This window comes from Eschrichtius robustus, chromosome 13 (genome assembly GCF_028021215.1).
Source record: "Eschrichtius robustus isolate mEscRob2 chromosome 13, mEscRob2.pri, whole genome shotgun sequence".
Lineage (NCBI taxonomy): Eukaryota > Metazoa > Chordata > Mammalia > Artiodactyla > Eschrichtiidae > Eschrichtius > Eschrichtius robustus.
The window spans coordinates 47,233,586-47,246,918 of NC_090836.1; the positions used below are offsets into that span (position 1 = coordinate 47,233,586).

Consider the following 13,333-nt stretch of genomic DNA (forward strand, 5'->3'; position numbering starts at 1 on the left):
CCGCGCACTGCAACGAAGACCCAATGCAGCCAAAAATAAATAATAAAAAATAAATAAATTTATTAAAAAAAAAAAAAAAGAAGAAGAAGAATCAGGATTTGCTACTAGTTAACATCTGGGAAAGAAATGAGAAACTTACAGTTGTCTCTGAGAACAAGAAGTTCCTGATAGATAGCCTGAACAGTATCTTCTCACAAGAGGTGAAAAGGCTGAGTTTTTAAGAGGGGAACCTGCAGTACTAAACCTTTTCATTTCTAGAGTTTTCATGTTTTTTTGGGGGAAGAGATCAAGCACCCACCGAGTTCATCCAACAAGAAGCCATAACTTTATTAATGATAGAAACAGTACAAATTTCAAACCCAGCTGAAGTTACTCTTTTGAAACACCAAAAAAAGGTCCTCTTTTCAAGATGGTTACATTGTTAATTCCTGTAAGAGAAAACAGATCATCAGAGGTCCTTACAGGCAAATTGAGAGAATTCAGGTCACTAAAACCTGAGGCAACTCAGAATAGGCTTTGGAAAGAGGCTTCCTAATTGGCTGATATTAAGCACAGAAAATAAAGTCACCCACGATTGGTTAGGGCAGAGGGAGTCAAGGAATAAAGGCTTGGACACTTACCATAATAGCATTTACAATATCATTACTGTTGTTCTTCAGGGCTCGGACTGCCTTTGCTCTCGACACATTTGCTTGTGACATGACCAATTCTATGTCCTTAACTTCCACACCTGTTTCATCAACCTAAAAGAGAGAGAAAAAACACTTAATAAACTAAAGGCAAGAACAACTTCAGTAGTTCTGTCAGGCATCTCCTGAATCTAGTTCTTAATATAACTCAAAAGCTACTTAACTCAATGGAGTTCAAGAGCCTAAAATAATATAGAATCCACCCATCAATACAAACATAATATTATCTTGTGAGGATTAAAAGCACAAAAGATTTCCTTATATACCTCTTCCTCTTCACTCTCCTCTTGTACAGTTGGAGTCTGTGTGTTTTCTTGAATGTTTGAGACAGCTTCACCTTGAACTTTGAATTTCTCAGCAGCTGCTAACTGTGCTTGCTGAGATAAATCCTCGATCTATAGGGCAGAAAATACAGAGATTCATGTGAGTAGATCGATCCGCAGCAAATCAAAGAAATCATTTATATCTTTTCCAAACTCCCGCTCTTAAACCCACTTCACATTAACTTACTACGTAGCTTTAAATCACGTGGCCTCACTTGGATTATGTATTACTGTAGACAAAGAAATAACTTAGGTCTAAAGCAGTGGTTCTCCACTGTGGGGGTGATTTTGTTCCCCAGTGGACATCTGTCAAAAGTCTGGAGATTTTGTTGGTCATCACAACTGCAAGTGATGTTGCTAAACAGACAGCCTTCCACAACAAAGAATTATTTGACCCAAAATGTCAATAGCGCTGAGGTTGAGAAACCCTGGTCTAGAGCAACTCCCAAGAAAACTTTCCTTACCTTGGCTTCCCCAAAAACTATGTAGGTATCTGAAGCTGGGCTCTTGTATACATCTGGTTTTGTGATGACAAAAAGGATATTCTTAGATTTCCGGATAGTGACTCTAGTAACCCCTGTAACCTGTCGAAGACCCAGTTTGGACATAGCCTAAAGAATAAAAAAGAACATCAGGCTTTCAACTTCTTTAGAAGCAGCTTCAGGAAGTAAGGAACATAATAAAACTACATTCGAAGCAAAGACTTTCTGTGGGCTAAGAAAAATTTATATAGCAATACAGAATTGATTTCCAGGCCTCCTGGGCTTTCTGCCATAGTAACTTCTGTTAGTTTAACTAAACGTGATTCTACCACTACCAAGAGTTCCACTACAGTTTCCCCTCTCGAAAGGTGCTTCATCAGCACCTTTAATCCTTCTTTATAACTTAAACTCTTACCTTCCGTGCCTTCTTTTCACTCCGGCTCTGTTTTGCTTTACTGACTGGTTCTTCATCGATTTCAGCTGCCGCTGCCAGCTAAGAAGATCAAACAGCTATGAGTAAACTGGAATGTAAGAGCTGGATACCACAATCCCCATGCGGTTTTCCCTTTACGAAGGTTCACAGCTCCAAATACATAAGTCAACTTCTCTGATCAACACTGGTTCTCCAATGCTTCCTTGACCCAAGTACTTACACTAGTAAGTTAAGAGAATACCCACCTGGCGCAGCGGTTAAGAATCCGCCTGCCAATGCAGGGGACACAGGTTTGAGCCCTGGTCCGGCAAGATCCCACATGCCACGGAGCAACTAAGCCCGTGAGCCACAACTACTGAGCCCACGTGCCACAACTACCGAAGCCCGTGCGCCTAGAGCCCGCGCTCCATAAGAGAAGCCACCGCAATGAGGAGTCCACGCACCGCAACAAAGAGTAACCCTCGCTCGCCGCAACTAGAGAAAGCCCACGTGCAGCAATGAAGACCCAATACAGCCAAAAATAAATAAATAAATAAATAAATAAATTTATTTTAAAAAAAAGAGAGTACCTACCTGGGCTTGTTGTGTGGTTGCCTGTGTAGAATCCTGTTCCTCAAGCTCTGGTACTGATTCATCACTATCAGATTCTGTTCCAGACCCTAAGAAGACAAGTTACTTTTACTATTTTATAGTAAAGATTACCAGGAAGAGGCACCTCACCATGGCCTCCCCAGACTAGAGGTCACTGGCTTATGCTAGACCTCGCAAAATTAAATGTAAACCAACTGACCTGTATGAAGCCAGCTCGTACTGATATGACAGCCCCCAACTCAGTCACAAACTAGTGTGTACACATCTATTAAAGACCCAGCCCCAGAAATGAGCGGTAATTACTAGATACAGCCGAGCAGTTTATATAACTGCTTCCTTTCCCTCAAGGTCTTCACTTCTTGGCACAGGTAAACACCAATGACTTATGTAACGCCATATTCTACCTAAGAGCCCAACCGTCTTAGAAAGGTTCTGGTAAACACTGTGCCTCCAGATATACTTAAGTGAAAAAAAAGTAAGATCACATTGTGGAGGCAGACTGGGGGTGGGGTGGGGGACGATTTCCCCTCATCTTTTAAACTGGGCTGGAGGAGGCCAAAAGCAGTTGTGTACACACATTTAGCCTTATTTTCAAACCACTCACCCTAGCAGTTTGATCTAATCAACACAGCTTGAAGATTCTCAAAAATGCTGATCTACAGTTCTGTAGCCACCTCTACTAGATACTGTCCTGTGACCTCTTCCATTTCTTCCAAAAATAATTCACATATTTAAGTCTCCCTCAATTCAAAAGCCAAGCATTAATAGACTACTAAGGGAAAAAGCATACACCTGCACCATTCCCAGGCTAGGAAAAATAGGTCTTTTAAGAAAAGGGAGTCCCTGGGCACTGGTTATTACTAAGTCTAAGATGTGAAAAGAAATTCAAGTAGTTCTAGATTTCCCAATATTTTAGCAAATCCCAGGCCCAGGGACAAAGTTAGTGATGTAGTAGAGATTAGAGCAAATTAAAGGTCTAGAAGGTCTTGGTTTTCAATGTCAGATCAGTTAGGTAAAAAAGATGGCAGATCCAGAGTTAGTCTGAACCACATTACACAGGATGGTATACAACAGACTATCTGAGGTGAAAACCAAGATTGTTTCACATTCCTAGAGCTTTTGCATTTAAACTTATCGTTTTATGTCCAAACACAAGCAGATATACTGGAGAAAGCGGCGCATCCTACGGTTAGTATCAGTGGGTAGCCCCCGGAGGGTTGTGGGCAACACACCATGCACACAGCAAGCCAAGGCAAATACCCTTATTATTCTTCAGAACAGGCTGCTTGGCAGAGGGGGTTGGGGCAGGGATCCCAGCAGGTTTGGGGGTGGGCATGTTGACGAGGACCGGCTGGAAAGGCACTCCCCCCGAGATTGGTTCCGGGGGAATCAGAGGCGGCAGCTCATCCTCATCAGCAGGGGCTGAGGGCTTACGGGGTGATTCCAGCACCAGCCCAGGTGAGGACGGCAGAGATTGCTGTTTAGGGAGCAAAGGGGGAACTGGGGAGGGAGCAAGAGGCAGAGAGACTGATGGGGTAGGTGCTGGAGAGACAGATGCAGATCCAGCTTTAGGAAGGACCTTCTCTGGGGCAGCTGCTACTGAAGGGGTAGACGTCTCAGACTCAGGAGGAGCCAAGGGGCCCTTTGGGGAATGGAAAGAGTCTTTGCCCTTTAAAAGAGAAATAGGGAGGGCTTTTGGAGCCTTTGGAGAACCTTTCTGAGTGCAGACTGTCAGTAGAGGAGCTGGAGCCACTGTAGGAAGGGATCCTTTAGTACCATTCTGAGTTGAGGGATCTGGGCACACAGGAGGTGAAATAGAACTCTTCTTCTGGGTGGGAGCTGTGACGAGTGGTGCACTTTCTAGAGCTGGAGCATCAAGCACTGCTTTGAGAGCCGTGGGGCCTTTCTTTATTGGGGGTCCTTTAGATGCCTGAGGTGCAGTGGAGCCCAAGGGACATGTGACTGAAACTGGGGAAGTACAGGCCTCTTTGGGGGAGGGAGGAATCACAGCTGGGGGAGTGGGAGCCCCTTTGGAGGATGAGGTTGCTGGCCCCCCTTTGGGGGCTAGAGACTTTTGGGGGGAGGGAGGAGTTACAGCTGAGGGAGTAGGGACCTCTTTGAGGGCTGGAGTTGCTGAGGCTCTTTTTGGGGAGGGAGGAGTCACAGATGGCGGAGTAGGGTCTCCTCTGAGAGATGGGGCAGCTGGGGCTCTTCTGGGAGATGGACTTGCTGGGCCCCCTTTGGGGGAGGAAGGAGCCATGGCTGGGGAAGTGGGGACCTCTTTGGGGTCTGGGGTTGCTGGAGACTCTTTGGGGACCAGAGTTGCTGAGGCTCTTTTGGGGGAGGGAAGAGCCACAGATGGGGGAGTAGGGTCTCCTTTGAGAGGTGAAGTAGCTGGGGCTCTTTTGGGAGATGGAGTTGCTGGGCCCCCTTTGGGGGAGGGAGGAGCCACAGCTGAGGGAGTGGAGGCTCCTTTGAGTGGATTTGCTGGGGCCTCTTTGGGGGAGGGAGGAGCCACAGCTGGGGGAGTGGAATCCCCTTTGGGAGGTGGGATAGCTGGAGCTCTTATGGGGGCTGGAGTCCCTTTGAGGGAGGAAGGAGTCAGAGCTGAGGGAACAGGAGCCTCTTCGGGAGATGGAGTTGCTGGGTCTCCTTTGGGGGAAGGAGGAGCCACAGCTGGGGGAGTGGAGCCCCCCTTTGGAGGTGGGGTAGCTGGGGCTCTTTTGGGAGATGTGGTTGCTGGGCCCCCTTTGGGAGAGGGAGGAGCCGCAGCTGACGGAGTGAGGGGCTCTTTGGGAGATGGAGTTGCTGGGTCTCCTTTGGGGGAAGGAGGAGCCACAACTGAGGGAGTGGGGGCCTCTTTGGGAGATGGGGTAGCTGGGGACTCTCTGGGAGATGGAGTTGCTGGGGCTCCTTTGGGGGAGGAAGGAGTCACAGCTGGAGGAGTTAGGGTTTCTTTAGGGGATGGGGTTGCTGGCCCCGCTTTGGGGGAAGCAGGAGACATAGGTAGGGGAATGGGAGCCTCTTTGGGGGATGGGGGAGTAGGGGAATGCTTCTTGGCTAGTGATCCTTTATGGACATGAAAAGAAAGATTGGCCTCTGGAAGAGAGGAAGCTTCAACTGGAGAAATAGTGAATGACAGATTTCCAGCAGGAGTATCAGGGATAGCAGGTACACTTTTAGAAACAGAAGGAGCAAGACTTAAGGTAGTAGTAGCTGAACCCGTCTTGGTTGGAGTTCTTTTGCTTTGAGGAGACACACTAGTCCCTAAAGGAGATGGGGAGTCAGTTAGGTAAGTTCCTTTGGAAGATGCAGTAACAGAAGCCCCAGAGTCCTCAGCTGGGTACCCTTCAGGAGAGGAAGCCACAGGTGCCAATGCTGAAGTTTGAGAAATATCATGAACTTTCTTTGCACCTTGAGGAGTACCAGCTGGAGGAAGAGGGGGAAAAGACTCAGACTTGGGAATTTCAGGGACCTGTGCCACAGTAGCTGGAGAAGCAGAAACATTCTGGGGAGATAAAGTCCCAGCTGGAGCCACAGGGCAACTTTCAGAGGTTGGAGGGACCAAAGGTAGAGTAGTAAGAGTGGAAGTACTCTTCTTGGCAGGGTGGCTTTTAGAATCTAAAGAGACAGCTCCTTCTAGAAAAGGACTGGCTACAGGTGTAGGAGGGGAGGTACCTTTGGCAGTTGTAGGAGCCATCCCATCAATGGCAGTGCTTTCCAAAGGAAATGTAGTTACAGTTGGGGTAGTGAGAGAACTTTTGAGAAGCACACTAGTTGGATCTGGGCTTGCATAAGAATCTGTCTTGATTATAGAGGTTGGGGAGTTGACCCCCAGAGAAGAGGTAGTAGTACTGGCTAGCTTAACTACAGGGAGAGGCTCTAGGAAGCTTTTCTTTGCTAAGGTGGCTTCAGGAGAAAGAGCTATCTCCAGAGAAGATGATGTACTTTGGAGAGAAGGGAGATTTTTAGGGGCTGCCAGGGCTGGTGAAACAGGGAGACTTTTGGGGTCCTCGGGGGCTGGCAGAGGTTGAGAGACTGGTATTCCCAAAGTGGTGGTTACCTGAGGAGTAGGAAGCTCTTTGGGAGCCACAGGCGCCATAACCAAGGCAATTTGGGAAACTGAGTCCTTACTGCTCATGGGACCTGATGAAACTGGGAGAGAGACACAAGCAGCTACCTCAAAGGTAACAGGTGCTGCAGAAACTGTAGAGGAGTTCGCCATCCCAAGTGGGGTGGTTCCAACAGAAGAAACAGGAGCTTCTTTCAAGCCTGGCCTCCCTGGAGAAGAACCGAGAATCTGGGCCACCAAAGGCTGATGAGCAGCACTAGGAGAGTCTTTGAGAATGAGAGAGGCTGTAGGAGATAACAGAGAAGAGGTAGCTACATTGGAGGAGGCTATGTCAGTGATAGTAGAGAGGCCTTTGTCAGCAGACAGAGCCAGAGGGGAAGTTGGAGCCCCCACTGGAAAAGCAGCCACAGCAGTAGGAACCACCGCAATTTTGGAAAGAAGGGGAGGAATTAGAGATCTCTGAGAAGGGTAAGAGGTACCCGTGGAAGAATGATCTACAGAAACAGTATCCTCTATGGGATCTGACAGAATATTAGAACTTGAAGGTTGAACAGGAGAACCAAGAGAAGTGAGGAAAACTGGGGGGGCATGAGGAGCCACAGGAATAGACTGAGTTGAAAGAGATAAAGCAGCAGGTGGACTAAGGGGTCCCTTTAGGCTGAGGCTTGCAGGGTTTTGTGGAGAAGTCAGAGCTGAGGAAATAGGGATGCCTTTGACCTGAGGGGAAGGGATGGCTAGGGGAGTGGCAGGTGGCATCTGAGGACATGAGGCTAGTCCAGACTGAAGAGAGGCCAAAGGAGTTACAAGATGGGAAGTAACAGCACTGACTATACCTGGAGAGCTGGGGGTACCTTTTGGATTAGGGACTACTTGAGAGGGAGCTTGAAGAGGAGAGGGCTTTGGTTCTGAGGAAGCAACTGGAGCTGACAGAGATGTCACTGACCCTGACTCAATCACAGCAACTGAAGGAGGTGAACTAAGAGGGTTAGGTGGATAGCCAGAGCTCTTCTGAACTGAGTGGGGAGCCAAGGCCACCAGAGCCAAGGGAGCTGAAGAGGAATGAACACCTTTCAGAGTTGGAGTTATTATGGGAGAGGCCAGAGCTAAGGCAGCTAGGGAGATGGGAGGCCCTATTAGGTTTGGTAGGAAAGCTGGGGTGCCAGCGGGGGGAGGGGCAGCTCCCAAAGGCAGGGCTGTCCCAGTGGATGACTCAGGAAAAGGAGCTTCAAAAGGGGTTGAGGCAATAGTAGAGGGAGAAAGGAATGAGGACGGCTGGTTAGGGGTTTCCAGAGGGCATTGTTGGGAGGCCAGGGAACAAGGTGGGGTAGGGGTAGGGATAGGTTTAGGCTGCCCTAAAGCAGCAGTGACACTCAAGGCTGAAGACACAGGAAGCAAAGCTGGAGGAGAAAAGCAAAAAAAAAAAAAGGGGATAAAGGAGGAAAGGGAAGGAAAAAAACAAAGGTGAGTTATACAGCCCAACTTGGTACAACATGCCTCACAGAAAACATCGAAATTTTAAATCTGAGAATGAAAGCCACCACACAGGATTAGACAAAGGTGACAAGCAACAGCAATCTTCCCCAAACATTCTTCAGTGGTCAAGTAAGAATACATCCCTCTCCTCATCTCCCACATTTCCCAAGTTCTACTAAAGTAAGTGAAATATTTTAGGGTGAAGAACAGTCTAAGAGCAGCCTATTAGTCTCTAAATGGGGAGCACAGGCCCAGGAGTAAGTTGGGAACAGCATGCTTTCTACCCTTTCCCAGTTGTGCTCTTCCCTTCCCTCCTCAAACAAACCCTAAGTCTTTCTCACAGGCCATAGAAACACCACTAGAACAGTTCTACCCTGTCTACCCAAGGAGTATGAACTAACTGAAACAAATACTGAAAACTGGAACAAGGAAGATAGTCAGTGGCAATAATGATGGGGAATCAGAGCTGAATGATAAAAAACAGAACTTTTAATGCTCAGACTTCCACTAAGTCAGGAAAAATCTGACTCTTAATACTATGTATTAACTACTACTTCACTTAGCCTCCCTATACCTCATTTTACTTACCCAAGTCAAACAAAAAACCAACCACAAATGGGTGGACTCTACAGTCTCTAAGTAATGTTAGGTCTCCAAACAATCTAAGATGAATTAGACCACGAGAGACAGCTTAGTCACAAGGATAGGAACTGTATTATGAAACTGTAACCCAACTTGATAAACCAGACTGTGGTTCTATTTTGAAAGTAGGAAACTGGAGTGGAGAAAATACATTGGATCCCCACCCCCTTAAACCGGATGAGTATGCCATTCTGCCAAAATAGGCACTATGTGCACTAGAGTAAAGCTAAGCAAAAGATCTTCTAAATGATGAAAAAATACCATGCTTACTAATCAGGAGGTAACACAGGATTAGACCAACAAATGCTCAACACCTAGAAGGGAGTATTATTAAAAAAAAAAAAAAAAAAAAAAAAAGCGCTTATAGCATCCAAATTTACTCAACCAAAAGTATCCCACTACAGAAAAGACAGGTGGCTCAACCAGTTTTTCCTCAAGAGTTGGTAGGTCAAAGTCTTGTGATTACAGTGCAAATGTTCTCAAACATATTAATCAGAATTTGAAACTTAGAATGTTTTCCTCTCACTGGACCTCAAGACGGGATTAAGGCCCAAATTACTTGCTTTAGACACCATAACCAATCCCAAGTCATTTTCCTCATTCATTCTGATTATTTAATTATAGTTATGTATTAAAAAAACTCCAAGTGTTCATCACTGACGCTTACTTAATATTATCATCTAACCTACTGTGCAATCTCAAAATATTCAGGAATAAGTTTAACAGCACTAAGGATTGCTTCAGAAGCAAATAGCATTAGTTTTGAAGCTTGATCCAGATTATTCTAAATTCATCTGAATTTCAGTCTCCACGTTTGTAAAATCAAGCTGAGATTCTCTAAAGTTTTGTTAGCACTGAAACTACAGAATCTTTTAGAGACCAGTCCTTTATCTTTACCTTAAGTCCCTTGCAGTTCAAGGATTTCATATAGCTTACTTCCCAGCTCAGAGGCCCCCTCCTTTTTCTTTGCTAGCAGCTGTATTAATCCCTTCAGCTGCTAAAATCAGACAGGTGGGGAGGGAGAACCTTAATGCTTTCAACTATAAACAACTCTATTTTAATTCCCGAAGGAGATAAAAATTGCCGTTAAGTCACAGGTGGAGTTTAAAAAAAACAATAATGAATTTACCATAAAGGGGGGAAAAAAAAGGTGAGAATGGAGGTCACAGCCTGAAAATTCCCTTCATTTAGTTCTGCACAACTAATCAGCAAGAAGACTATCATAAAAAAGTTTTTTTCCCTCCCCCTTCTCAAGTTTTATAGAAATGTATTTTAATCAGAATTCAAAACCTGCCTTACAAAAAAAAAAAAAAACAAACAAAAAAACCTGCCTTACACTATGTTCTACATTAATTCCAAAGCCGAAGAGCAGTCAAAGGAAGGTTCTATTTCAATTCTGGGTTCCAGATAAGCTGTTGATGCAGGCACTGTTCCAGCACGCTAGAAACATCTCAGCACCAATCCATAAAACAAGTTAACCAATCTAGGAGGGCCCTGGGGCCCAGTAGGACACATTTACGGTCAGCAAACATCTTATCCAGGCATGTGATGATGGCACAATGCCAAGCACTGCCATCTAAAACCTTGATGCAACCTGCTGGCTGGAACTTCACAAAAGCTCAGGTCTCCTGGACCTGCCAGTGTGTCACCTAGTTCCAACAGGTAAGAATCAAGAGTCCCTTTCCTGCTCAGTTTTCCTATGCGAGGGGAGGGTTCCACAACAGAGCTACCTTTGAGGCAGCTGTCATAACCTACAAAGCAAGCCAGGGAGCTTTTAATGTTCCCGAATCTTAAATATACGGTTTTTATTCCACTCTCTGAGCAAGTCCTTTCAGGAAAGCTACTATTATGGACTCTATTCCCTGGTAAAGCTACAACCCCATCTTCCTTAATGAGAGTCAACACTGAAAAACACAAGTATATTCTATTTGTCACTTAACCCACCAAGTGGTTTTAGGGTCAATCTTACAATCTTAATCAAGGGCAAGGGGTCTAGGGGAACCTACCTGTCTCAGCCTGGGGCTGTGGCAACTCCTGCTCTGTAGCAGGGACGGTTTCTGTGGCTTCACCGGGCATTTCTGAAGGGAATAAAAAGGAGGCCTGAAATGACTCGGATCCGTTCTGCTGCCCAACCCAGAGTCAAGCTTCCAACTGCGGAGGGCTGTTAGAAAACCATAAGCGTGGGACAACCCTCCCCAAAGCAGCTGGAATAGGTGAAAAACACGACGTAACCCTCACATTTTTGATCAGGAGAACCACCACCTTTTACCGCTCCTCTTCACTCTGCAGAGAGCGGATTTCCCAGTGCTCAGGGATTCATTTTATTCCACACTCCAAATCCTACACAGAAGCAATTACCACTGCGTTCTCCACCCGAGCGAGAGGCTCGCGGTCTGGCTCCTGAGCACGGGATGGGAGACTTCACACGCTACCTTGAACCGTCGTCCCGCCTCGCCCCCCGCCCCGCTTCCTGGGCTAGAACCTCAAGGACTCCCGTTTGCCGACTTTCGGGACCCAGGAGGGGAAACAGGATGTCCTAGGTCCCAACACTCGCTTGTCACAATAAAAAGGGTGTGTGTGTGTGTGTGTGCGCGCGCGCGCGCGCGTGCGGGGGGCTGTTCCAAGGCTGTGACCCCTTAATCTCCTCTAGGTTCTCGTGAAGCGGTTCCCAACACCAGACGCAACCCACTTCCATCCCCGACGCCGCAACGGCTCCCATCTCCCCAGCCCTGGACTCGCGGCCTACGGCCTCTCTGCCCTGCTTTTGCCAGGACACCAACAGCAGACCCCATTTTGTCAGGAGGCACCAAGGCCACACTGCCCAGGGCTGAGTAGGAACCCGGTGGCCCCATAAAACCTCCAATTCTCCTTAGTTCCCAGTCCTCGGGGCGGCTCAGCCCGCAAGAAAGGCGGATGGCTACGGATAAAAAGTCGTGACGAAGACAGCACTTACTGCGCGGGGAACGCGGAACCAAGATGGCGGCAGAAAGAGAGCGAGCGACAGCGTGACCCACGCCTGTTGCAGAACGAAGCCTGGCGGAGGGGGCGGGACCAGGATCCGATTCCGGGTCAGGAGCTGCCGGCAGTCACTTCCTTTAACCAGTGAGCGGTTCGGGTGTTTCCAGTCTGGGGTGGTGACGAGGTCTAAATAAGGGTATGAATTTAGAATAGGACTCGCTGGCCTGGCAGGAACTCTCTTCTCTGAGCCATGCAGTCCTAAGATAGCCGACCCCTTGCTGTCCCCCAAGTCGAGGCATTTTTGATACGCGAAGGGCAATTGTAGGAGAAGCAAACTCTGCTCCCCCGTCGGCAAAGTAGCCACAGCAGTATTACTGCTACTTTCTGACTTCCTTTTCTCAAATAATTCAGGAAAATATGACGTGTTAAGTAATGCTGAATGCCATAGAGATTGTATTCACACCATTGGAAGACAGCTGTGACCTAGGTTAATCAATTATTTTATTTTTGGAATACATAATTTAGACAGATTATTATAAAGGTGTAAATTTCCCTTTTCAGAAAAAAGAACATAGGCACATATACAATTCTTTTTGCCTCTGTTTTGGACATTATATCCTGAAACTCATCCGTTCTAGAGGCCCAGGATCCCACGCTTTATATAGTAGGATTTTTGAAAAGTAGAATGTAACAGTCTTTTGTTAATGAAAGGGCTAGGGATCCTGACTCCCATATCCTCTCTCCAAAAGGACTCAACACATACATTACCTAAACCAGCTAACACTATTTGAGCTAGTGGCTTTAAGACAATGGTGGCTGCCTTTTAAGATAAGCAATGCTCTGAAAGCTACTTTAAAATTTCTGATATTTTACCATAGTGAAGTGAGGATTAGGATTAGTGAATTAGGATTAAATGAGATAGTGGAGTTTACCAGGAATGAAAAATTCTGAAATTCTATTTAGATAGGAGTGGCAATATTATGGAGTGAATAAGAACATGGATTTTGAAGCCAGACTCCTTTGAATCTCAGCTAGGTTACCTAATGGCGGCCTTAGGCAATTAACACATATATGCCTCAGTTTCCTTATCTATGAAATGGGGATAATAGTAGCTGCTTCATAGAATTGTTAGGAAGATTAAATTATGTACATTACTTAAAAAGTGTTAAAATTGTTAATAGAATTTCTACCTAATAGTGATCTGGGAGATTTGTCAATGCAGTCCATTTACCTTCAGAAGAAAGGGCCAGCAATAGCCAACCATCTCCTTAGACAAATAAAACTACATTTTGACCATTCCCCTTTCTTTCCCAGCAAGCCCACTGACTTTTCTAACTCTGTTAATGATTAGCTAAGGAAGGATGTATTTTCTTTCTTTGGGTTTCTTTATAAACTGGGCAAATTTGCAGATGGAAACCAGTTCTGTGCCCTTTGTTTCTACAATTCTCATATATGGATGAGAAGGCAATCAGAGAGCTAGGGAAGTCAAGTCTTTGAGCATGTTTCTGTTGTCTTCAAGAACCAAACGCTCTTTTACACAAGCACAATATATTCTATAATTTATTTTATGGGCAATTCTACTGGTTTTTATCAAGGGCTCTAATATTAAAGCATTAAAATGTTTTAATGCTAGACATATTGAAAGCCTAAAACATCTCTTGCTGAAAGCA

General features: G+C 45.9%; 1 protein-coding gene across 4 annotated transcripts; it reads right to left on the bottom strand.

Annotated features, from left to right (window-relative positions):
* Nucleotides 1-306: 306 nt before the first annotated feature.
* Nucleotides 307-11,768, bottom strand: NACA (nascent polypeptide associated complex subunit alpha). Of its 4 annotated transcripts, XM_068559996.1 has the most exons (9): nt 11,659-11,768; nt 10,712-10,783; nt 3,779-7,987; nt 2,501-2,586; nt 1,910-1,987; nt 1,477-1,623; nt 956-1,084; nt 621-743; nt 307-428 (listed from the first exon to the last, which is right to left on the bottom strand). In XM_068559996.1, the coding sequence occupies exons 2-9, from the start codon at nt 10,779-10,781 to the stop codon at nt 414-416; spliced, it is 4,857 nt and encodes a 1,618-aa protein (XP_068416097.1). In that variant the 5' UTR covers nt 10,782-10,783; nt 11,659-11,768; the 3' UTR covers nt 307-413. The 4 variants fall into 4 exon arrangements, with proteins under 4 accessions (XP_068416097.1, XP_068416096.1, XP_068416094.1 ...); XM_068559995.1 differs by lacking the exon at nt 3,779-7,987 and having other exon boundaries at nt 11,659-11,763; XM_068559993.1 differs by lacking the exons at nt 307-428; nt 3,779-7,987 and having other exon boundaries at nt 579-743; nt 11,659-11,764.
* Between the last annotated feature and the right edge of the window lie 1,565 nt (nt 11,769-13,333).

Excerpts from the sequence above, each read along its gene's own strand:
- NACA (XM_068559996.1), bottom strand. The coding sequence starts at position 10,781 with ATGCCCGGTGAAGCCACAGAAACCGTCCCTGCTACAGAGCAGGAGTTG. Across the intron at positions 7,988-10,711 it reads ACAGCCCCAGGCTGAGACAG|CTTTGCTTCCTGTGTCTTCA; the intron begins GTAGGTTCCCCT and ends TTTCTCCTCCAG. Across the intron at positions 1,988-2,500 it reads CAACCACACAACAAGCCCAG|CTGGCAGCGGCAGCTGAAAT; the intron begins GTAGGTACTCTC and ends TGATCTTCTTAG.